This window comes from Urocitellus parryii, chromosome 1 (assembly GCF_045843805.1).
Source record: "Urocitellus parryii isolate mUroPar1 chromosome 1, mUroPar1.hap1, whole genome shotgun sequence".
Classification (NCBI taxonomy): Eukaryota; Metazoa; Chordata; class Mammalia; order Rodentia; family Sciuridae; genus Urocitellus; species Urocitellus parryii.
This window is the reverse complement of record NC_135531.1, coordinates 247,397,188-247,424,303: the sequence shown is the minus strand read 5'-3', so window position 1 is coordinate 247,424,303 and position 27,116 is coordinate 247,397,188. Positions and strand designations below refer to the sequence as shown.

The following is a 27,116-nucleotide window of genomic DNA, read 5'->3' as shown; positions in this document are numbered from 1 at the left end:
AGATTCTCCATTTATGATGTGGGGTAGGGTGGGGACTCTAGGTTCAAGAAATTTTCTGAGAGGTCTCTACTATGATTTAATGAAAAGTGAGTTGGCCAGCTCCAGTTGCCACCTCAATCCATGTTTTAAAGGTAGTCACTCTGTGCTAGTCGTTGGAGTTCCTCAAAAGAACCTCTGCCTTTAGGGAGTTTTCATTCACAGACAAGAAATACAGAGTTACAGTTTCCTACCTGATCATAAGCAGCCAGCATCTTTTTCTGCACATCTGGAATTGCACCTAGAGCCTCCAGGCATGGAAAGCTGTCTTTCATCACAAGAGAGACTGAGGGAGTATTGTCACTGGTGATGAGCCGAGAGGACAAGGTTAACAGGCACTGCTTCAGATTGGCAGTTGGAGGGAGTCCACACAGTTCCTTAATGGACACTATCGCATTCTATGAGGAATAAAAAAAAAATTGAATCATACACCTGGCCACATGGCCCATTACCCTCAGCCCACCCAGGTTGACACACAAGTATATTCATAAAAAGACATATATACTTTGTGGCACACTAAATTATAACTAACCAAAAAATGTAATATGCACAAGGATAACAGAGCTAATTCACATTATATACTCCTCATCTTTCTCAGTTTTTATTATCTGCTACAAATATGTGACAAAAGCAAAAGAGATTGTGACAAGGTTGCACGGTGCTTTTCAAAATGAGTACTAGACTGGTCACACAAACTAGCACCAGATAGTTATGAACATCTTATTTGACTTGTATTTTGATTATCAGGAGAACATGTCAGTGAATACTGGATGGTATCTTCTTTGGGCTTTTCCCCTCAAGGTAGCAGCTGTTATTGGTCAACAGCCTCCCTGGACTGTCAATGGCATTCCTTTGTCATCTCATCAGAATGGCACACACATGCATGAACACACACACACACACAGAGAAAATGCATTTCATGTACAGATACATTTGTCCATGCTTCAGTCTTTTAAAACAATTTTGAAATAGAAATTATGACTATTTTACATTTATTAACAGTTACATTTATCTAACCTATTAACTGTCTCAGGAATTTAGTGACAATGATGGTATTCATTTTTTTCTATCAGTTAGGCTCCAGGTAACCCTTAATCCAAAATACTTTATGTTAAGATATATAAATTATCAACACTAATAGGAAAAAAACTTATAACCAACTCTTTTTAATATATTGTCTAAATATATACTATATAAAGATATATTTTAGTAAGTATATAGAAATAAAATCTACTTCTAATATTTAAGGTTATATATAGAAATTACTCACAACTAATCTAATACAAGTATTTACAATAACATTAAAGTTATGTCTGAAAATGTTATGTAGAAGATGCTGATATTTTGAGCCTATTTTTAAAAGAATGTCTAAGGCAACCCATCTCTAGTAAGATACTCACAATCTGACTATTTACATGTGATTTATGTACAATATTATTTTCCACCACTTTGGCTATTTAAAATCTATTTTGAGCCTATCCCAGAATGTCTCAGTGAAGTAATATAAAAATAAAGTTTTCACTGAGTCATGGGTTTGTAGTTCTACATCATGTGAATTGTAATGGGTTTTGGTATTAAGATTTAAAGTCTAAAGTTGCTATTTATTAACTGTGCTATTTGCGAAATCACTCAACCTCTTATTTATTTGCTATCTTGGAAGTAAGGATTTTTGTGAGAATTATAATCAAAATGTTAGCTAAAGGAATAAAGTGAATTAAATGATATTCACTATGCACAATGCAAGTAATTTATAAGTATTTGTTGTTTGATTGCTTCTCAATAACACTATCCTAGAATAAATATATTAAATAGTATGAAAAAAGTTCACAACTCTCTCTTATTATGTGCATCAGTGAACAGAAGGAAACCCATCCATTGAATTTCTTCATATTAAAGCTGGACAATTTCTATACACTCTCATTTAATTCTCCAAATAACCCTGGTGTATAAGCATAACTAATTTTCTTACCTTATACAGAGAAAACTGATGATCAGAGACTTGAAATAATTTTCTTAAGATCACAGGGATAGATTTAATCCAGAATCTATGTTCTTCAAATTAAGCCACATTTCTAAGAGAAGGTTAATACCATCTTCAACAAGTTTAAGTGCTAAATATCTTTAGTATATAATAGAATTGTTATGTGTTTGTTTTTTCTTGTGGAAAATAATTCATTATTGTTATTATACATTTAAACATATGAAACAATAAATCTAATAGGCATTTCATTTGTTTTATATGACTTCAAGTTCTCTTCCATACTCATATCTGTAAATATTTTACATATATACTTATAATTGCTATGGGTTTGTATATATGATATTTAATATATTACACATATTTTATATTCTAATTTTTCACCTCGTTTCCTGTATATATTCCCACATATCAATTCTATTATATACTAAAGATATTTAATATATATACAGCATTTGCTATATTGATACTGCATTAACTGACTTAGGTCAAGTCAGACATACCAGAGCACTTATAATTAGAAACAAAGGGGTACATTTGCTTTATCATATTTATAGTTTAGTGGTACACAGGCTTATACAACATTTGTGATCATTTTATTTATTTATTTATTTTTGCAAATCATGTCATTAATAAAGCACAATGTTCACTGGTAAGAAAATAGTAGGGATGAGTAGGGAAGAACAAGAGAATTTGGGATTTTTCTCCTACCTGCATATTTTCTCTCATATCTATGGCTTCTCGTAAGGGATGCACTGCAATTTTGAAGATGTCATCTATGGTTTTAAGACCGATATTCCTGAGCATAGTATATTCTCGAACTTTCTTCCCCATTCTCACTGAAAGGCTGCGCTTCTGTGCCTTTCCTCCTCCACTTCGATTAGTTATTGCTATGTGGACAAAAAGGGTGACGTGCTCCATGATGTCACCCACAAAGGAGCGCAAGGGAACATGCCGATATCCAGGCTGCAAACATTCAAAGGGTATTGTATATTGTCCTATAAACTCATCCCCAATGTAGTCATCATCAAGGACAACAAAACGGATCATGGCTAGCTCAGGAAGGTTCACTTGAAACTCAAACGTTTCATCGAAAATAGGGTTATCACTGTTTTGCTGTACAGTTTTAGTTCTTTGTTCAGAGCAGTCTGCAGGAATTCCATGGATCTCTATACAAACATAGGGATCTATGACATCCCCTTTGGCACAAGCTCCCTTGGGCTTTGGGAAATTCTGACCGCTGATGATCTTGATGTGAAGAGCCAGAGGAGACACCCCAGGTACAATGCCCTTTGTATTTGCACTGAAGTAAGATATTTCATCTCGCATGACTGATGGCCTTAGAACATAACCACATCCTCCATTTTGAAGAAACCAGCCTGTGTGAAGATCCATCATTGGACCTGGAGTCTGAAAATTCATTGCTACAATCTGACAACCACAATTCCAAAAGTCCTGTGGATTCAAGTTACTGGAATCAATCCTCATGGCACTTGGATATATTCTTGATAAGAACTTCTTGTTATAATTTACAAAATCCTCTGGATATTCATTTGCAATTCGGCTGGCCTCTGTCTCACTAAATGAGCAAATTTCCCAATAGTTTTGGCTTTTCATAGACACTTCAAAATCCCTGTACTGAACAGATTTACAAATAGATACCAAATCAGAGAGCTCCTTACAGAGCCAAATTTGTTTCTGCTCACCATTGTAATCTACTGACATCCTTCGAGACATTTCAGCTTCTTCATCTTCATCTGTTACTTCTCCTTCTAACACTTCGGAATCAGAAGGCAATTTCTTTCCTTTCACAATGATCATTCTTTTTAGTTTTTCTGGTGATGGGAGGTAGGATTCTGATGGCAAAGGTGCTTCAGTATAGAGTTTATCGCCAAAGACTTTTTTCATCTGTTCAACCATTACCTTCTGCTGTGGTAGGGAGCAGTGATTCCCCAAGCAAAGAATGAGAGGGTACTCAGAAGCAATAAAGGCAAATTTATTTATCACCTCTATGACACTTCGAAAGGAGACGTGTGATGTCATGTTGTTTCTATTACACAGGATTGGTTCATTGTCTGAACCATCACTTACATCCAGTTCAACACTTCGACAGCCCATTTTCAAAGCTCTAACATATCCATTGACATCAGCTGGTCCCCTGAACTGGTCTTCGATGAGATAGGTGTTATGAGAGGCATTGATATAGTAGTGAGATAAGGGTTGGGTCATATCTTGGGCAACCTTCTTTTGCTCAGGATCAAAAATGTCACACTCTGGTGACAATAAATACTGGGTAAAGCCATCAATTGCAAGAAACCCTTTTTGACGTCCCTCTTCAGAAAGTTCATATCTCTTAATGATGTCTAAGCACATATCCTCAGTGATATGGGCGACTCCTTGCTCAGCTTCTAAAAAAAGCATTAGGTCATTGGCATCCAAATATTCTTTGTTTTTAGATATCTGTACAAGTAAGAAATATACTTCTGGCCTGGTGCAAAGTTCACAAAAAGCTTCACAAAATTCCTCTTCTGTCACTCGGGTGGTTAGTTTTTCTTTGCTTTTCTGGATTTCTTTAAACTTTAACCTGATCTTGGATTCCTTCAGGGTAGGGTTGAGCTGTTTTATTAACTCTACAGAGGTGTCTTCCAACATAATCCCATTCCCATCAACATCTGCCGCTTCAAACACCGTTTTCAACCACATGAACCTTGGGGTGTTCTGGTTGCCCTCCATAAAATCAAGGGGTTGCTTACTACGAGAAACCAGGTATCGTAACCCAGACACCCAGATGTTTGCTACATCTGCTGAATTGGCAACTAAGTCCAGAGACTCATAGTTCTCCCCATGTAGTATAGAAAAAGCACAGTCCTCGCAAATCTGGTCAGCGAGGCCATTGTTCCTAAATGTTTCTGTGTTCTTGCCCAGTCTGATCTCTTTTATGGCAGAAATATCAAGCTTAGCTTTCTCAAGGTCCTTCTTGGATGGTTCCCAGCGAAGAGCTTGGAGGTCTGTGTCCAGAGTAAAGAAGCGGTTATAGATGCGGGAATTGGGCCGGACTTTCTTCAGTTCACAGCCGGCTTGCATGAAGCTGATGCAGTCATGTGCACTGCTGATCTTCTTTTCCGATGGCATGCTGCTGAAGGATACCGTTTTCTTTCTTCCTCCACATTTTTGGTTTGAAGGATCCTGTAAAACAATTTTAGAAGAATCAATCACTCTCCTTTAGAAAACAGACAAATTCATTGCCATTCTACAGACTCCTCAAACTCCACTCAGGCAGGGTGATTGCTTGAACAGAAGCCAGCCTAAAATTTACCTTTTTACTATTTCAGAAAAGAGAAATTGCAAAGAGAATTGATATTATTAGGCTCTAAAAGAAACTACTTTTTCAAATACCCGTGTGTCCTTTGAATCAAAATCAAGTATTAAGTACAAATCACTGTTATTTATTTGAGCAGATTTCTTAAGAACCTCTACCAACAGGACATCAAACTTCACCCATTAGACTAGTACATCTTAAGTAGGTAAAATATGTCTCGTGGCTGTTTCCTTCTTGAGAGTATTTAGGCTTCCTTGTCTATTGCCTTTTCTAATATATAGATCCAGTCTTCTGAATATCCCTAAGTACAGGATGATAGATTTCCTCTTAGTCTTCTGTCACTGACAATTCATTTACATTGACCATCTGACCAATACCATTCAAAATTGAATTCTTATTTTCATGTCCTCTGTTTAGACTATACGCTCAATTGAACAATATTCCCAAATACATTATTGATTCAATTTGTTCTCCTAGTAACAAATTTCCCATAAAGCACCTTAATTCACGTTTACAGTACCCAATTGTACAAGCACACCAGAGTGGCAATGAAGAGTCTGAAGGGCATTGTCTGTTCTTAAGGCAAAAGTAACTTGTCTCAAGTGTCGATTGTTCCACTCACTAGATATCTAACCGTTGAGTAAGTCTCAGAATGTAATTTCTGCTTTTCAAATGGAAATTAGTAATCCTTACGTATAATACAGTGTTATTAGGCAACTCAAAAGAGAAAATTCTCATGATTATTCTCTGTAAACTCTTATGTGCTTATAAGATTTATTCTTTTGGAAGGGAGCAAAGTAGGTCTTCATATACCTGCCACTATAGCACCATCAGCAGATACTGGCTAGGATATTGGGAGTTAGCAAGAAGTTAATTCATTCTCGACTTCTGACTATTCTTCAGCGATCAATTGAAAATATTTTTAGAACAGCCACATGATATTACCTGTTTCCAGCACCATAAAGTATAACCAAAGTGGTCTGGACCATCTCCTTCACTAGCATTCTTTTAAAACGGATAGAATCTCTTCTCTGGGGCATTATTTCATTGGTATTGCCCTTAATCCTGCCTATCCTGTGATTTGAGAAAGGCAGGGTGATTTATTATTCAATTGGTTAAAACCCTGCTTGTGAAAAGGAAACACAATTTGCTTTAGTTATGGGATGTTGGTGGGATGATTTATGAGCTAAACTATGTATCAGATCTTCAAGTGACAAAGATATAAATTACCCAATTTAGATTACAGAATATTGCCTCTTGGTGCCCCAGCATTTGACAACTTAGCTCTTGTTTTTCCATAGATTTGCTTTTTTTAATTATCCCACAGTAGTCAATTTCCTCATCCTTAAGTTAAAAAACAACTATAAATCTTCAGCTGCTTATACATGCATGCTCTATTAGGACACATTAAATTTGTCATGACCTACACACACAGAAATATCAGATGCTGTATGTATTTTCCACACCATCATAGCAGACACCTAATGGCACTGCTGAGATGGGATTAATCTACCAAGTAAAACAAAGAAGGAAACTGTGAATTGCGATGGTAAATTTGACTGTGACACAGCTTTTAAAACTAACCACTTGACTTGCCATTTATGCTAATGAGAAAGAACTTTAAAAATATTTTTATGTAAGAAGATCGTGTTCCAAATAGAATTATTGTCAGCAGAGTCATAAAGCCTCCGGTAGTTCCTAACAAACCAACAATGGGTTGCTAGTGCTTCCCTAAATGCACATATGGCTCCTCTGTTCCTAGCACCCCATTGCACTAGCCTTCTCCACTGTCTGACACTCTGCTCTTGACTCAGGCATTGCTTACTTATGAGAACAAAACTTCTGCTGTCGCAATAGATTTCTCTTATAAGCCTCTCTTCTTTGTGATGATATCTCCTTAAATCAACACTTACCCTCCTAATAAGCCTTCAAAAGATAAATGTTTTCTATCAAGTCTGTGAAAGAATCTACCTGCCACATGAAGCTTATTGCTTATTGCTTGCCTTGACCTACAATTCCTACATGATATAAAACTTATCCCCAAATGCCTTAAAATTGGAATCTATGGGAAAGATGCAATTCTTAAGTTATCATCTCACAAAGGACAAAATCCAAAGTTATTACAAGCCACCAAATGAGTTAAAAACTGGCCAAAGCATGTGTGAACAAGTAATTAGCTAGTCTGCTGATGACTGGAGCCAAGAGTATATTAAAATATGCTGGAAATGGTTCAGAACTCTGATATTTCTCTAGTTTGGGATTCAAAGCAATCATACATCTATTCTCTTGATAGTTATGCTGTACCCTGGCTTGACGGGTTAGGAAGAGAGAGATGGAAATGGTGTTTCAGTGGACAGAAAGATGGAAGACCCCAAACCTCCTTCTTCACAACCACGTCCTCCTTGCCAGAACACCTGCACCCTACACCTGTATGCCCCTCAAGAAGCTTGTGGCAGATCTGTGGTATGGAAGGGACTGTTAAGGTAAAGAGACTGAAAAATAAAGTATTGGTGTCAGGATGACCTTAGGCCAGAGCCTAAGCAACTCCATTTTAAAAACTCCAGTTTGAAAACTCCAGTCTCATTAGGCACACCTAACAGAACCCTCCAGTAGAGCCTCAGACAAGTTACTTCCTCTCACCCTGATAAACAGAGTGAAGCCTCTGGCAGGCTGTCCTCTCCTGATAAGAGGAAAGGTAAGAAGATCAGGGTGAAGACCACCAGATCAGGTGTTTCTGACCTCAGGTTAAATGATGTCATGGAGAAATCCAGTGGTAGCTGATAAGGACTGAAAGGGGGGTCAACATTTAGTATAAATAGTAGAGCTAATAAACAGGGATTCAACCAGCCAAAACAAAGATGCACTCAAGCCTGATGAGGAACTGGACTGACATCCCATCACTTGTCATAGTTTTTCCTGATCCTCAGCATGATCCTCAAGGCTCTCAAACTCTATGGCCTCGTCTGGACCTTGGTGAGAGCCACAACTTCTCCCTACAACCCTCTCCTCAACCGGTCGTCCACTCCACCCCAGGAAAGACCTGGTTCCAGACCTGATCTCCATGGTCTGAGTGAATATGCATCTGCTGGACTTAAATACTAAGGCTTAAGACTTTTGATCTGACATTTGAACTTAGCATACAGAGGGAGTGTCTGCCATTAGCCTGTCATGATTAAGTGTGTTTGCAGTGCTTAGAATTAATCTAGAATTGTTTGCTGTGAATTGATTATGTCTATTGCAGTGCTTAGCATGGTTGTTTTCTTGATTAAGAACCTATAGACTGAAATTGTATTGAGTAATTTGAGTGAATAAAGCATTGAAAAGGACAGAAGCACATGGGCATTCTTTATTTCTCCCCCTCGACTGCATACATCACAATTTTGCCCCCTTGCGACAGTTGGTTATAGATCTTCCTTGTTAATAAATACAAAAAAATAAATGAGGGTAGATCCATTTCGAGTACTACATATTGGATAGAGGGATACTTTGGACATGTTCCAAGAGAGACTAGGTTTATTATCAGTTCAGGTGTGCTCTCTAAGTTTCTAGCTAATTAGACATTTGAATTGATTCCAATGGTCATGACATCCATCTTGGTGATTTTTTATAAAGTAAGAAATTTTTCAGTTTTTTTCAAACTAACTTTCCTCACTCCGAATAAAAGTGATAGACTGAGTAGCCCATCCCCTGCCCTCACTCCTTCCCTGGAATTTCCCCTAGAGCAGTGCACAAGAAAAACACTTCATATTAGGATGAATAGCACATTCGTATGCCTTTGTCCCCTCAGTTCATGTTTGGCCTCATATCCTAGTGGAGTACGAGAATTAGTCAGATAGCAAACTCAATCCTTTCTATTCTTATCAGTCTGTGTTTAAGTTTTCAAACTATCATTTCCCACCAAGGGAAAATGTTTAAACAAGTTTAAAAAAACACAAATTTAACACACTGATTTTATATTATTACTGAACATCTTCAGATAATATTTCACACTTTGGGTCTATTAAATTAAATTAATATTTAAAAGAACTTAATCATTAGAATCAAGAAGAGTCTCATAAACTATTTGTTATGGTTTGGATATGAGGTGTCCTCCAAAATCTCATGTATGAGACAATGCAAGAAGGTTAAGAGAAAAAAAAAAAAAAGGTTAGGAGGAGAAGTGATTGGGTTCTGAGAGCCTTAACCCAATCAGTGAATTAATAGAAACTGAAGGCAGATAGGGTGGGGCTATTGGGGGTGGGTCCTTGGGGGCTTGTCTTTGGGGTATATATTTTGTATCCAGAGAATGGAATCTTTGTTTCCTAATTATCGTGTGAGCCACTTCATCACACTCTTCTGCCATGATATTCTGCCTCAGCTTGAGTCTGGAGGAATGGAGCCAGCTGTCTATGGAAAACCTCTGAAACTGTGAGACCCCCAAATTAACTTTTCCTTCTTTAATTATTCTTATCAGGTCTTTTAGTTATAGGAATGAAAATGCTAACTAAAACACTAAAGCAAGAGACAAATGTTTTACTCATTTGTTAAAATAAGACCAGACATTGATTCATATATCAGCACTATTTCTAGTATAATCATTCTATATTTATATGTGTGTGATTATTTTTTTATTTTGGGGGGTACTGGGGATTTAATTCAGGGGCTCTCGACCACTGAACCACATCCATTTTATTAGAGACAGGGTCTTGCCGAGTTGCTTAACACCTTACTTTTGCTGGCTTTGAACTTGTGATCCTCCTGCCTCAGCCTCCTGAGCCACTGGGATTACAGGTGTGCACAAACACACCCAGTTCATCATATTATCATTTTTAGTATATTCATACTCTCATGCTATGAGGGCTGATTTTTAATCTTAGGAATCATTTTAAATTTTTAGGGTAAAATGGCCAAATACTCTTCTAATTTTTTTTTCATTATTTTCTACAACATGGTTGTTTATCCAATATTAGTAATAGAATACCAATAATGATTAAATGAGACTCCTTATTAAATAACAATAAAGATTTTCAGCTGTTTAAACATATTATTAAACCAAGATTAAAAAAATATTTACATAAGCTAAATTAATAAACCTGCTTCTATAAATTCCCATTGACATTTGCTATCTGAGACTAATGATGTTGGACATGCTGCAAATCCCCTAACAAAACCCAACAAACAAAATCATTTTTCTTCACAACACTCTGATAAGCCCCAGAGAAACTGTTCATTCAGCACAAGCACAACTTTGGGTCTCATTCAAGAAAATAATAACTTATTTCATAATAATTTCAGGGGAAAAGTATACTGAAGTAACAAAAATGTGAATCCACTTAATGCTATACAAGTGTACATTTAAAATCAGTTAACATGGTAAATTTTATGTTTTGCATTCTTTAGTACACACACGCATTCAAGTATACTGAAACATTAAGCAAATATTAAAAGGAGTAAAAGAAATACCATGCTCAAGTTTTCCTACCTCTGACTTGATGAGCATGTTTAAACATCTGTAATGACATCACATATTCTTTTTATTGTTTGGCAAGTTCTTTTTAAGTAAGGAGTTCTTAAATGATTCTTTGCTAAAAACAGAGCAAATTTAGAAAATCTTAAAGAACAGAAATCAAAAACACCAGTTGTCAAGTTCTGATTAGAAAAAAATCTTAGTTTCATGAGACAAATCTCATGAGATAGAAACATCACCAATTGAGATATGAAATATCAGAGGAGGTGACACTGAAGGAGGAACTAAGTTTACTTTCAGCTGTGATAGATTTTAGATGACTCTGGGCCATCTAGGTGGAGATATCCAGCCAGTAGTCAAAGCTCCAGGCTTGGAGAAGAGCTGAGAGCAAAGGGTTCCAAGAGAGAAGCAGAGCAGCCACAAAGTCCTGTGGTGGGAACAAAGGCCAGAATGGCTGTGGTATAATGTGGTATAATGATAGATTGGCTCCAAAGGAGACTGGAGCAACAAGCAGAATCAGGGAGTCATAATCCAGGGAAGACTATTTTAAAAAAAATGGTGGCTTTACTGACTCAGATTGGTGATTGAAGAATAGAATTCAGTCCTGACACATACATTTTCCTTGTCCAGTGTACTTATGCCCAGATACACACCCAAGTTTGGCAATTAGTGTAGAGAAAACCTATCCTCCCACACAAGGCCTAACACCTCACACAAAAATCAAGGAGCTGGGGGGAAATGGGATCATCACTGTGCCCATGGCCTTCAAGTTTCAGATAAGGACGGTTGCAACAGTACAATCATACCATTAATTCCACATTGATATTTCCAAAGTTATTTTTCTATGCTGACCTCAAATTACTTAATACAGAGTTACAAACAGGTGATGCAACTTAGTTATGGTTAACAACATATGACCATCCAATGTCACTGTGGACATCCTGATACCACCAATGAAAAGTAGCTGAAGCCTGACACAATTCTGTGGGGTTAGGACTCTCCCCGATGACTCCCTAAGTTGAACTGATAAGAAGATGAATAGCTATTTTGTTATCTATAAACAACACATTCATTCTTTGTACTGTAAGTCAACAGAACTAAAGGCAATGCGACTTAATGGAATACACTAAAGCCTTCTTTAAGAATGTAACATCATCCCAAAATAAATACTGTGATGGGGGGGATACTAATTAAAATATAGGTATCTGTAGTCCTCTAAATGTTGCATGTCTTCTCTTAAATAATTCTGTCTTGAAAACAAATAATAATAATAGTTGATGTTATACAAGCTAGCTGGGAATGGAGTATAGAAAGAACATTTCAGGGTGGTTTCCCAGTACCATTGATTTGTTAAATGGGGGATGCTTCCTTGGTGCTATATCTCACTGCAATCATTAGGAAATGACACTCTGACTAGAAGTGATTATCTCTAGCTCTTCTGTGTGGTATCTACCTATTTAAGCTGACTCTTAGCGCATATGTCCTGTGTTATTTCAAATGCCATATTCACTGGTGCAAAGATTCACTGTGCCTCTACTAGGTGCTACGCTTCTCACAAGTGATTTGTTCTTTAATAAATCACAAATCCCAACACTAATGCTGCCAGGAATAAATGCGTCCTCTGGATCACTCTTTTTTAAAAAAATGTTTGTAGCTGTAGATGAACAGAATGCCTTTATTTTGTTTGTTTATATGTGATGCTGAGGATTGACCCAGCGCCTCACATGTGCTAGGCAAGCGCTCTACCACTGAGCCACCACCCAGCCCTGCATCACTCTTTTCATGTAGGGCTTTTTACAGCTGATGAAATTATTAAATTGAATAATGACAAAATCATCAAATTTAATAATTAGAGGAAATTGTATAGGGAATGTGTCTAAGTAAACAACAAAAATAGCTTTAAATAATGTTAAGGATATTTGTGAACTAAGACCACAAAGGAACATAAAAAGCTGGTGAGGCATATTAAAAAGTACTAGAGTAATTACATGTACTTAAGTGAGATCTTTGGCATGAAGGCTATTATTGAGATACTCAAAACCATACAACTATCAAATAAAGTACTGAAGTGTTCCAAACTTATACATATGATCTTAGGAAAAATAATTTTTAACGCTTTGTCATTTAACAAGAAAATGAAAGTAACTTCCACATGGAAATTCACTGTAATTTTATGTCATGGAAAAAATCTTAAATTAGGCAGCTCTATCTGGGACTCTGACTATTCCCATATATACTAGAAAGACCTTGCTACCAACAGAGCAGGCACTTTTCAGAGCTTGCTGCAGGGATCCAGGAGATGGCATCCTTGGGTTGGGGCACACCACCACCATTCGTTCCCATGCTCACAGGGCAACTGCTGATTGACTGGAAAGCATAGCTTTAACCAGAATGGCACTAGATTTTCATAGGCTAATAGTTCTCTAATGCCCCCTAACATAATTAGAAGAGTAAAATCAGCCTTACAAGCTACCTTCTATCATTGTCATTTTTAAGAAATGTTTAGTTATAGATGAATACAATATCTTTATTTTGTCTATTTATTTTTATGTGGTGCTGAGTGTCAGATCCAGTGCCTTATATGTGCAAGGCAAGCACTCTGCACTGAGCCACAACCCCAGTCCTATCAATGTCATTTTTAAGATAAGATTATTTTATCCTCCTCTAGACCATGTTTGTCACAGTTTAGACTGCTGTTTGGGGTTGAAATTTTTTTAACAAATGGAAAGAAACAAACACAAATAAATGGTGAGAATAATAGTAAAGGATACCAAGATATCTTCTTGAGTCCCAAATTAGGGAACACTATGTCCTCATTTATATTTGTGAAATGCTATTTATTGAATATCTGCAAACTACTTTAATGTTTATTCAACAACAAGGAGTAAAGGTGAGAACTATCCCCCCTCTTCTATATTCCTTCATCTCTATGATACATTAGAAACAAGATTATTAAAAATATAATGAAAATTGCTGAGTTTTCAATATAGATCAACCCTTACAGGTAGAATCAAAGTCCATTGCACTTATATGATTTTTTTTCTTTTCTCAAAAGAAAAATTAATTTCATGGACATGAGGGGACCTGGCTAGAAGAAACAAGGTAGAGACAGCTTTGGAAGCTAATGTCTCCAGACACCCGATTTATTCCATTGTTCATTGATTTCTGCCATTTCTATTTTCCCCACAGCATTAGGAAACAAAGCCTGCAATTGTTTATTGTGAAACCTCACTGACCAGTAGGCTTTCTATTCTCAACTCTTCTTTCTTCTCAAGTCCATAAGCATAGTTACTCTTTTATGGTATTACTGCTTTTATGGAAAAGACCTTAATTCTCACTCTGATCTTACCAATCTCCTTTTGCATCCTTCACAATCCACTACCCAGAACACATTTATGAGACATTAACACCCCATTTCCAGTCAACTTGACCTTTTTCACAGATCCAACTGCTACATGCAATGTATACTTTTGTTAGTACTGTGCCTTAGCAGCACCAATATGAACAAAATGTGGGAGACATCAGAAGCTCATCTGACAATTATTCATTGGCTTCTGAGGCGTGACTTGCTGCTACCTGTCCTGTTCCTCCAAGACAGATGTCCCCCTCATGCTCAAAAACACTGCATTTAAAATTAATCGGTAGCCTGTGCCACTCTTAGCAGAGGTGCCAAGAATCAAGTGGGCTTGGAGACTGAGATATGATTGTGTCCTTCCTCAGGAGACCCCTGCACAGCAGGACACATGAATCCTGAGCCAGCACTGACTTTATTGTTTCTGGTATGAGGATTAATTGGAGGTGACTTTTTATAGAAAACAGAATGTCATGTCTCTTTTAAAAAGTCCATAATGATGAATACATAACTGTATATTTTAATACCTACATTGCTAATATATATCTTTTGATGCATTATTATAGAGATTAAATGTAAGACTTAAATTATTTCATAGGTATGAATATATAACATAATGCTTAATTAGAGCCTTTATCAGAAATTGATAGGTAGGCCTTAAAATCTAGGCATAATTTTACTTTTAATTCTAAATAATATTACATATTTAATAAAATACTTTTTAAAATCAAAATATCACAGGAATGAAACATTATTAAATAGAGTTCATTTTACAAATGTTTCTGAGAAAATATTCCATTTCCCTCTATATGCTAAATAGCTAATTCACAGAATAGTTTCCCCTTCATTGAGACTTTTCAATTTTTAATGGTAATATTTACCCTCAAATATGAGACACCAATATACTATTTACATTGATTTTAGTCACTGGAATTTAAGCATATTCTTGAGTTATTGACATTTGAATAAAACATATTTAACACTGAAAAGAAAATGCCCAATATGCTTCAAACTATGTGAATTCTACTATTTGTCATAGAGTATTATTGGAGCTGAGTTTCAGAAATAGATGTGATAAGAAAATAAGCTAATAATTTACAATTATGCTAACTTAAGTAGAAATAAGAAATATAATCAGCCTTGCTTTAGGAGCATATAATTTTCATTAATGACATAAAATTGAACAATTCCTTCCAGAAAATCGTAGTTCTCTGTATAACATTTGGTAAAGACAAGATTCCAGATCATATGTGTTCCAATCAAAGATATAAAATATAAAACTACCAGTGGTATTTCTTAGAGAATCAGCAGTGTTAGCACAATAGACACATGCAGATTTGCATTTTAGGGAAAAAATACTTACAGAATATTTTAAAACAGTAATTTTACTTTTATTTTGTAAATGTGTGTGACTTTGGACAAGGAGATTCAATTCCAATGCTATTAAAGCCTGGTTCTATTCAAACTTAAGAAATATGATATAGTCTGAACCCATCTTTCTCTAGACTTAGAGAAGTCTAGTCTACTATTTAATAAATAGGCTTGTACCTTAAAATAGACCTTTTCTTGAACTTTCATTAAGTCTTTACAGATTCTAAAGCTAAAGTATTTTAAATTACCCAATTCAATATTTCTTCTGTACTTCTTAAAAGCAATGTCTGAGCTTTCTATAACAGATCTCTGAACATATATAAAGTAGAATATCGATTCTCTTGACCCAACTGCTATGTGCAAACACATTGTTAATATTTTTTCTCTTATGATGAAAACAGAATATGTTGTTTGGGGCTAGTTGCCTTAGGGATATAAAAGCTTTGGATTAAATGCTCAACTTGACTTGAACATCAAGATGAATCTGATTAAAGGTTTCAAGTTTTACTCATAACTTCCGGAATGGTTTAAAACCATCTAACTCTTTAATCCTGATTGCATTACCTCTGATTAACTGAACATCAGCATCTGTCCATGTGCAAGGAACAGATGGCAGATCTCAGGGAATGAATATTCTCAGCACAGAAACTCCTTTAGGGTGAATTCTCCCTTCCCCCAATTTGATACTCAGTGAAGTCAAATTTGGAGGAAAAAAAATCCATTCCTCTTTATTAGGAAGCTATGTAGGGAAAGTTTTTATTTGAGATAATAAAACTTGAAGCCCATAGTATCATACTGATAGAAATTACTAAAATAATTAAATTCCTTCTGCCAAAGCATTGGTTTAGGGATTAATAAATTTTAGTCACCATCACCACCTATTTGAGTGACATTGTGCCAAGCACAGTTCTGTGTTTCATTTTTCTTTGCCAAAACAGCGTAATAACTCCTAGCCTAATTCATAGTTTCATGTCAAGGATAAAAGGAAATGAAGCATGCTAAAGCATTTAGAAACACATAGACCACCATGTGGTGAAGTTCCAATATAGCGAGTTACAGATATATCTCAGTTGTGAATAAAAGTAAAATAAAGCAATGTATTAAAAGAACAACAAATTCTTCAAAAAGTTAGGGTTATTTCAGGAATGTAAGAATGAATCGACATTAGGCAATTCATCAATGTAATTCAATAAATTAATAGGTCAAACAAAAACGTTATACAATAACTATGACTTCCCCCAGACCTTTGATAAAATACAGCATCAATTTTAAAAAAATTCTCAGTATGCTAGGAAAAGAAGAAAACTTTCTTAACATGATCAATAACATTTTAGTATCCTAAGAAAAACATGTTACCAATTGGTAAAGATTAAGAAGCATTCTCATTGTAATCAAAACCAAAACCAGACAAAAAGTCTACCACTTATTTACTCTATATTTAAGAATGACTTTGAATAGTGAAGCCAAAGCAATGAGATAAAAATGAAAATACAAGTGTAAAATATGGTAAAGGAAATGATAGATCATAATTATTTGCAAATAACATAATTATGTTTAAATAAAATTCAAAAATATCAATTGAAAAGATTATAAGAATTAATAAAAGTGTAGTGTTAAAATACAAATAGAAAAATTAATAGCCATCTTATATACCAACCAGTTTTTGAATATAATGACAGAGGTGAGTGGGGTGAGAAGAATCGAATTAAAATTAACCACAGATCTATATACAAGTCAAGAGTACACTTAACAAAATATGTGTAAAACTTATATACAGATTTTTATTTCACTTAAAGCTGAAAAAGAAAGACTAAATAAAAATACAAAAACTTATTAGATATAATATTGCAAAAAATTCAAAGTCTGTATTAATTAGTAGACAAATGCAATAAAATAGTAATGAAAATCCCAATAGAATTGTTTCAATTCTATTGAAGGGGCATTTTAAGTAACAAAGGAAAGAATATATAATTCAATTATTAGTGTTTAAAAATCATTATTCATTTGAATAAAAACTAGATTTATGCTTTGTGTCAGGTAAAATAACTTCAGATGGATTAACAGTTAAATAACACATAGAAGTACTAGAATAAATGTTAAAGGTATATTTGTATAGTTTTAGGTTGGAGAAAACATTTTCTTAATAAATACATCAAAGCCAGAAGCCATGAATGGAAAGACTGATACATCTGTTCACATAAAAACTTAAAATTATGTCTAAATTTATTTTTTAAATGTCATACTAGAGGGCTGGGGATATGGCTCAGTTGGTAGAGTACTTGCCTTTCATGCACAAGGCCCTGGATTCAATCTTTAGCACCAAAAAAAAAAAAAAAAAAGAAAAGAAAGAAAGAAAGAAAAAGCATACTAGAAAAAATAAAATTGAGCTGTTACTTAATTTACAAAAAGTGTTCACAAACTAATTTAGAAAATATAATTTCACAAAATCATACAGCTGTTTAGAAAATATAAGAAAAGATGCTCAAACACAAATCATTATATATACACTTATCTATACAAATAAAATTATTTTTGCCTATTGGATTATCAAAGCTATAAAATGTGAAGTTGTAGAGAAATGGGAATTTTCAAAACAATGGTATGTTGAATATAAACTGTTACAACTTTTCTGAAAGGCAATGGGGTAATGTTTGAAAATACTAAAGATGAGTCTACTTTGATCCAGCAATATAATTTTTAAGAATTTAATAAAATTTTAAGTAAATACTTAAATGGGTAAAGATATAAGTACAAGATGATTCAGTTTCATCCTTTATAATTTTTAAAAAGAATAAATTAATAAACTAAACATACATACACAATAAGGATCTATAAAATAAATTATGGTACATTCTGAAATAGTATTCTGTGGATCCCTTACGATGGATGACATAGATGTATAATCTTAAAATGGGTACTGTGTGTATGTATGTACACGTATGTACTTTAAAAGTAGGTAACAAAAGAATACTATATATTATGAAATCTCATTATTTATGACCAGTCTGGCAGCTTGTTTATAACTAGTAATAGCTGTTATCTCTGGGGAGAGGAAGTAAAATTATGGAATTTTTTTCTCTGTATTGCTCAAATTAGTTCAAATTAGCATATATTAATACATATTATGAGAAAAATATTTAAAATGTTTCTATATTAAAAACAATTTTAAACAGTCCTATAATTACTTCATTAAAGATCAGAAATATGAATATTGTAAAGATGTCTGCATTTCTATGACCCATTTGAGACATAACTAAAATAGCTAAAATGTCAAAATGTGTGCCTATTTTTAATTAAAATAATTACACTGATTTTTTAAAAATACAAATTGTAATATATTTGTTGTTCTTAGGTATGGCTAATGTAAACCTAAAATAGTATGGAAAATAGCTCTTAAAAATCATGGTAAAGGCTTTATTTTATTTATATTAAGTTCCAGGCTATTAGTATGTAATTCTAAAAATCTTATTCTTGAAGGAATTTATTACTTTATTTTTATTACAATTTAGAAACACATTAATTAAACAAATTAATGGGTTTCAGTGTATCATTTCTACACATGTGCTTTGGTGATATTTATTCCCCCACCTCTGGTCCACCTCTTACCTAACAGCAGGAAGAACCTTTAATTTGTAAATTATTTTAGAATCTTATATTGTAGAATTACCAACTGCAGTTAGTTTTGTAGAGGAATGTCCATAGCACAATTCATTTTTAAAATGTATCTACAAAATTAGTCTCATAAGTATTTTAAAAAATCAATTTAAATAATTACATAGTATGTTTCCTCTTAAATGAAGCTCTTTCTAGAATAGATGTAAGTGAATGTTCCCCAGAGGAGGAAAAGGAGATTAATCTGAGATTTCCTCACTAGTTGCTTAAATCAATTTGATTTCAATTAAATGCACTCCACTGATAATGAGATTCAAATCTTCTGTATTAAATTAAGACTTAAATGTATCTCAAAGAAATTGGACCCAGCAATAATTCCATTGAGGTTGCAAGAACTTTAATCTTTCAGAGTACACATCTTAATTGTTAAATATTCAACCATAATCCTCAAATATGGAGTGTAGTCTTAAAAGTTCATGTCAAGGTATGTGACTTCAAATTTACTTTTGTGTTCTCTTCTTAACACACTCCCAAATCTTCAGAAAATATATTATTATATTATACACCAAAATGTCTTTCATGGTCTACTAACCTACTTTCCTTAATTCCCTTCTTTAATATAGGTTCCATATCTAAACTCAATTAGTTTCCACCCACAGACTAATTTCTGTCCATCCCTGCCACTTAAAATATTCTTCTACCAACTGTATTAACTCTCCACATTTAACCTGTGACTCTTAGAAAATTCAATTACTAACACCAATATTCCACATGGAGTGTTGGTTAAGATAGCAAATATTTTTCAGAATCATTGTTGCACTCTCAGAAAAAAATAATAATTGTCAATATGTTGAAGCTAACAAATTGGCTCAGTTACCACCAGAATTGTTGTCTCATAAGAATATAATCTGCAGCATGAGAAAAAAAATCACAAGAAGAAATAAATGATAACTATAATAAAAATGCTATCATATCCCATAAAAATCAGAGCCAAATTCAGTTGACATACTAACAGTCAATTCTGGTGAACATTCTTAAGCATTGGCTCACTTTATAAAAAACTGCCAGGTGGCTTGCTTTCTTGGCACTGAGAGAGTTGACAAAATCCTCTGAAAGTTGAAATAGTTAGGCTTGCTCATCTTAGCAGTTTTAAAAATGAGGTGAACATCACAGCCTTGTACAAAACTAAAAGTTAACACTCACTGATCTCTAGGCTATGCATTTGTTGAAACACAAAGATATTTAACACACAATTTGAGTTGTGTAGGGGGTTTTGTTTTATAAGATAATTAGTTTTACTAAAGGGCTTTGATTTCCCATTCATTGAAAAACTGATGGGCACACCCCTCAGAAGATAAAGTTCTAATAGATTTACTTATGTTCTATGAAAAAATGGGATGTTTTATCCCAGGGAGTATGGATACCATGGTATAGAAATACAGAAAAATATTCACAGTACATATTCTTTTTTAGGACTTAATCATGAAAGGATCATGGAGAGCAAGGGTTCCAAACCATGCTGAGTCAATTAAATTAAAATTGTTTCAAAACAATGTTTCATCTTCTAGATCTCATTTAAATTATCAGTAAAAAAGAATATTAAAGTCATTTATTACTACAGAACTGGTAGAATGACACGGGAATAAAGTACTTAATGAAACCATTTATAATCTATAATCATTTTCCTAAAACAGCATTTCTACTGAACAGTTTACAATGAAAAAGTATAGTAATTTACAAATAGCTTAGAGACTAATCTCTAATTAATCTCTTAGAAAGAGACTTGACACCGCAACATACTTATCTTTGATTAGCATTGCTATCAGGGAAGCTTGTGAAAAATTAAAGGGAAATCCATAATGAATTCACTACATTTACTTACTTCTATATTACAATCCCTAGGTGGTTTCTTAATAATAACTGTAAGAATTGAGGGGAAGTGACATTGAGTTCTAACTTCAAAATCGACTATGTTTATCATTACTTTAAGAATGTCCAAGTAAAATCACTTTATGTTCATAAAGTCAAAATAAGGAGGGTAAGAGCATCTCACATTTCTAAGAAACTTTATACCTTTCAAAGGGCTTCCACATTTGTTGGAAGAGATTTCTGTAACATTTTTAAGATGAGAAAATCCAAGACACTAGGAGACTGAATAATGTGCCAAGAACATATAAATCAGAAGCAAAGATGGGTGCCAAACCCACAGATTCCTATTCCTGGTTGAATTTCTTTCTATATAAGCTTACATGACCTCTGCATTTTACTACTATACTTCTCTACTTCCAGTCTATTTTCTCATCCTTCATGCCATGGTGAGGAATGAATGTTTTATAGCTATTGCTATTTCCCCTCCCTGAATATTGAGTAAAAGGAGCTATCTCACTAGTTATCTCTTCCCAACAGTGCTATATTACTTAACAACAACAAAAAATGTTCCCTCCTTGGTATGGAAAACTCATGACTTGAAATATTTGAAATTTTTTAATGTACATTTGTAGGGTCCATATTGAGTGCCAACCTAGGGAGACAGTGGATGTACTGTCATGGCATCTATAGTAGAAATATGCATCAAAAGATAATTACCTAACCATATAAGTAAAACTTGTAAGAACTACTCTGAAAAATAAAATAAGGCATTTTAGATAGAGGGGAGCTAATTTAGATTGGGGTAGGGTCCTCTGGGTCCTCTAAGGAACTTACACTCAAGCAAGACAAATTGCCAGGCTAACAGTGTGGGAAAATTCCACACAGAAGAAACAACACAGGAAGATTCTGAGGCAATCACATAGTAAGAGACCAATGTAGCCAATGCAGAGTGAAAAAGGTAAAGTGAAACTAGAAGGTCTGCTAGAAACCAGACTGGTAGGGGAGGGAGAATTCTAAAAGTCATTTTTTAAGAAATATGAAGTTTACTCTATGGAGGTTTTAGGGAAGAAACGTGAAAGTTCTTAATCTTCCACAAAAATGTTTAATTGCTAGACAGTGCATTTGGGGATACAAAACTATTAAAGAGGAGACCACTTAGGTGGTGACTGCAAGAGACAACAGTGTATGCTGAACCAGGAGGAGAACAAGAGAAAAGTGAATTCATTTGAGGATCTACTGATGACTTAGAATAGGGGCAATAAGAAGAGGGAGAAAGGGCTATCGTGGATGATCCCCAGATTTCTAGTTTGAACAACTGAAAGGCTGGAGGAGGCTCATGGAGAAGACTAAAGATGGAGAAACTCGTGATAGGCTCTGGAGTATTCAAAATGCATTGCAAATAAGGAACTAGATCTCAGGCTATACATCAGTGTCCAAGCTATAAATTTAGGAGTTAGGAATTGTCAGATTTTTAGTTGATTCTGAAACCATGGGACTGGATGAAAACAGAAGAGTACCTAGCACTGACCTTTGGAAAAGTATAGCAATTTGAATTCAGTTAGAAGTAAAGTCAACAAAGAAGATGGAAAAGAAAGGCTGAAGCAATAGGAGGAAACTAGAAGAGGATATTGTCATGACAACCAACAGAAGAGACTATTACAAGGAGAGAGTGGTCAACATGTGAAAGCTAGTAAAAGGTCCAGTGTATAAAGAAAGGCATCCACTAGGTCTGATAATATGATGCTGTTGGTGACCTTAGGCAGAGCAGTAATCAGTGGACTAATGGAGCAGTAGCTGTGAAAAGCAGAAAGTACCAGACTAAACAATGAATGGGTACAGAATGCCTTACAAAAGCATGGCTGAGAAGGAGAGTTTAGTCACAGTGTAATGGACAGAAAGGGATATAAATCAACAGAGGTAGTCTATTGGTTTTGTTGTCGTACTAAGGGAAATGAAAGAGGAAGCAATTGAAGATCAAAAAATGGAAGTTATAAGAGAAGAGGGAAAGGAGATTCAGGGTTCGGCTAGCTTTGATAATAGAAATTCTTTCTCCATTGTAATATGAAGGAAGAACAGGATGGCTGCAGAATTAAGTAGGTGACAGGACTGGGTTATGTAAAATGGAAGAATTCCTATGTGGGGACTTCTATTTTATCTTTAAAGAGTAAGACAAAGTAATTTGTTGAGGGTGGAGAAGAAGGTAGAAGAAATCAGGGACCCAACAATAGAGAAGAGAGGGTAATTTTTAGTTGTTTGCTGACTTACTTTAGTTGTTTGTTTCCTACTATGTGTTTTTCCTTAGGGAATTGCTTTCACCATTCTCAGACTATGATAGAGATGAAACTGACACTATTTTCTTCCCTTTTCTGTCCCTCACTCCCACCACTGACCTGGATACAGGGTAGGCATATCCAGGTCTGTTCAACTAAAGCATTTGCTGCCCTTGTATTAGTCATTCATTACTTCAATCCACTGAAACCAAACCCCAGAACTTTTGATGAAACTGGAAAAGAAAACCCAGGAAAATGGGTTTTCTCTGGGCCTCTTGAAATGGTAGGAGGTAAGTCTGGGACTACTGGCACCCATGTTGATCTCATCTGGAAGCAGTCCTGAGAAACAGCTGAGATAAAAAGGGTCCTGATGACTTTTTTTCCATTTTTAATTTGTTCCAGTATCACTCTACATGAAGGTAAAGTATACTTCAACATATTATACATACATGGGGTATAACTTATTCTAATTAGGATACCATTCTTGTGGTTGTACATGATGTGGAGTTTCACAGTGGTGTATTCATATATGAACATAGGAAAGTTATGTCCAATTCATTCCACTGTCTTTCCTATTCCTACAGATACACCTGGACTTATCATTTGGTGCACTAATAATATTCCTTTCTGCTTGAGAGAATATAAGTTGGATTGCTGACACTTGCAAGCAAAAAGCACCTTGACTAAAACAGGATGATATAATCCCTGTGGACAGTGGAAGAGTGTCTTACCAGGGAAATGAGTATCATGAATATTGAGGGTGAATTTGGCTGCCAGTTATCATGAATTTACAGTGATACCGATAGCTTCAGGATTCCCACTAAAGAAATCATATTCTTTGAAAATTTCAGTCATAGTACATAACTCTCTGATATTTAATGTCATTAACTATTTGGTATAATTACTACTACTATGCAACAAAAATGAGTAAGCTATTTTAAAACAAAATTGTTTATAACAATCTTATCCCTGGTCTCAATTTTAAATTTAAAAAAAATATTCAATTTAAATGTTAAAAGGGTTTAAAATAAAGTCCCTGGGTGTCTTATTAATGCCTAAGTTGACAGATGGAAAATTAAAAAGATGTCTTTCTTCCAAGTTTGTATCCAAGATTAGGCAGAGACTGATATTTGCCTACAATCTAATCAAAGGAAAACAGACCCTATAAATTCTATTAAATTATTTAACAGCCTCAAACATACAATAACTCATTGTTGGTGAAATAAATCATTTTCTCTCTCCTTTTTCAATGTCAATAAAGCAAAAATTCGCAAGTGCTCAATCATCATCCTCACATAAAGCAGCAATACAATCCTTTTATGAATGACAAAGGAAACACACATAAATAGGATGACAAAACAATGCGCCATCACATGTCAAATATTTGGAGTTAAAAAAAATGACTTTGAAGGATATGGATGAAAACCTTTTTGCCATGATTCTAAATGTAAAAGTCATTTCATTGAATTAGCATTTATCAAGTAATTGTTGAAGAGAATACTGTAAGAAAAATTAGATTATCAAGATTTTTAATGAAATCTTCCTTATTTATTTGGACTAGAAAAGTGATTAATCAAACCCATCCTGGACTGGGAGTACCCTTGCACTATAGAAGTTTTCTAAACAAAAAAAAAAAGATGTTTTCTAATGAAGAGTTCAAAGTTTCCTGGCAAGGTAACAACAAAACCAATCCAGAAAGAACAAGCAGCTAAGATACAAAATTTCTCCTTTTATCATTTGACTTCCTAAAAAATTCCTCATTCCTTCAAATAACCAATAAGCATTGTTCTGTCCTAATCTCAAAGGATATTAAGCATGTCTACCATCTGCTGTGTAATCCATGTAGTTAGTGTGTGTGAATATGGATTGTTGGTGGGATTTTGGGGGGTATGGTGGGTACTGGGGGTTGAACCCAGGAACACTTAAACACTGAGCCACATCCTCAGCCCTTTTTTCATATTTTATTTAGAAACAGGGTTTTGCTAAATTGCTTAGTGCCTCACTAAATTGCTGAGGCTGGCTTTGAACTCCTGATCCTCCTGCCTCAACCTCCTGAACTGCTGGGATTACAGGCGTGCAGCACTGTGCCTGGTCTATAGCACCAAATCTCTGTTGCCCTCTTGGTCTATTCTGCATTTCAAAAGTCTTAATGCCTTTCATTTTCTTCATGAGTCCTATTTTCTAAAGCTTAAATTATCTGTACAGATACAAGTATGGAACCAAGCCTTTTACTTACAAATCATTAATGGTCAGAACAGGGCTAACTGCAGTGAAAAGATGAGCTGTAGACTCCTGGGCACAGTACTTAATGTGTCCTATCTGATACTGGTTTTGTATTTCACTTACATGGTGAGTCATTCCAGTTTTCATTGCAACCCAGGATTAATTTCTGCCATATTTTTCATATCTATATTAAACTTTAAAGTCTGTAGTACTGTGTTTTCTTGTTACCACTATGCTATTTTTGGACTTTCATGGGGCTCTGTTGGTTCTCAATATTCAAGCAGACAAATCTATCCATCTAAAGCAAGCTTTGGATAATAAAAGCATCCAGATGGATAGACCAGGAAAGAAACAATATTGCAATATCTTCAATGTGTCATGGAAAGAAATCTGCCTAGTCTGTCAATGTTCTGCCTCCATAATCTATCCTATAACAAATGGTCCACCAAAATTATGTCTTAAAAATGTATCTGTCTAAGCACAAATGGACGCTCTTTTGTCTGGAAAACATGGACTTTCATTCAATCTTTACTTTATTAGCTATAATCTCATAGAAGGAAGTAAAGTCAACAATGAGTAATGGTTAATAACTAATATAATTTTGATATATTTTGGCAAGGCTAAAATTGTGTTTTCCTTTTGACATAGGAAACAAATTTTACTTAAATTTTCAAATATAGTAAGGTTATAAAATGATGAGGTTAGTAGAGATCAATAACTTCCTAGATTATGTAGTCAAATCTGTCTCCAACAAAATTAATATCACTAAATTATAAATTATGGAATTATTAAGAAACCATAAAGTAGTACCATACATTTTAGTTGTGGATAAGTTTAAATTATAATCATAGCAAATAGAGAATAAAACAGAGAGTCATTACTAGCAATAGTCATATGGACCAAATCTATTAATATCTAAGAGAAGACAGAAACTTATTTTTTAAGGTACAAACTAACTTCTGTTAAATTATTGAATTAAGGAGCCCAGTCTAATAATTAAAGCAGAAAAGTCTAGTGGGAAAATCTAAGTTACATGGTACTTAGAATGTGAGCAAATTTGAACTTAAGGTACTGTACTAGAACTTAGACAAGGTCTGGGAGTACGAATGGCATTACATAGGCCAAATATTTACATAGGATAAATATTTGTTGATCCCGAGCACAGTGGCACACACCTGTAAATCCCTAAGCTCGGGAGTCTGAGGCAGGAGGATCAAGAGTTCAAAGCCAGCCTCAGCAAAAGCAAGGCACTAAGAAACTCAGTGAGATCTTGTCTCTAAATAAAATACAAAATAGGGTTGGGATGTGGCTTAGTGGTAGAGTGCTCCTGAGTTCAATCCCTGGGACCCCTTCCCCCTCCTCCCTCCCCCCAAAAAACCAGCTTGTACAAGTCCCATAGTTATATTCTGTAATCATTATTAGTTTATTGAGCACTACTGTGGCACAGGCACTGACACTAAGGGCCTAAAAGGTAGAAACAAGATTTGAACCCAGCAATCTAACTCCTGGGCCCTTGCTCTTAATCACTAGTCCAGGAGCTAAATTGCTTGAGAATACTCTACATAATGTAGAGCTTCAAAGTGAATGCTGTATTCTTATACAAAATTGGTTTTTATTTCTAAATTATAAGAGAAAAAATA

General features: G+C 34.7%; 1 protein-coding gene across 1 annotated transcript in view; it reads right to left on the bottom strand.

Annotated features, from left to right (window-relative positions):
* Nucleotides 1-27,116, bottom strand: part of Plcl1 (phospholipase C like 1 (inactive)) — a 333,753-nt gene that overhangs the window by 58,060 nt on the left and 248,577 nt on the right. Inside the window, exons 2-3 of the mRNA XM_026399338.2 lie at nt 2,726-5,200; nt 231-434 (exon numbers count right to left, since the gene is read on the bottom strand). Coding sequence (XP_026255123.1) covers nt 231-434; nt 2,726-5,200 — 2,679 coding nt within the window. The remainder of the gene's footprint in view (nt 1-230; nt 435-2,725; nt 5,201-27,116) is intronic.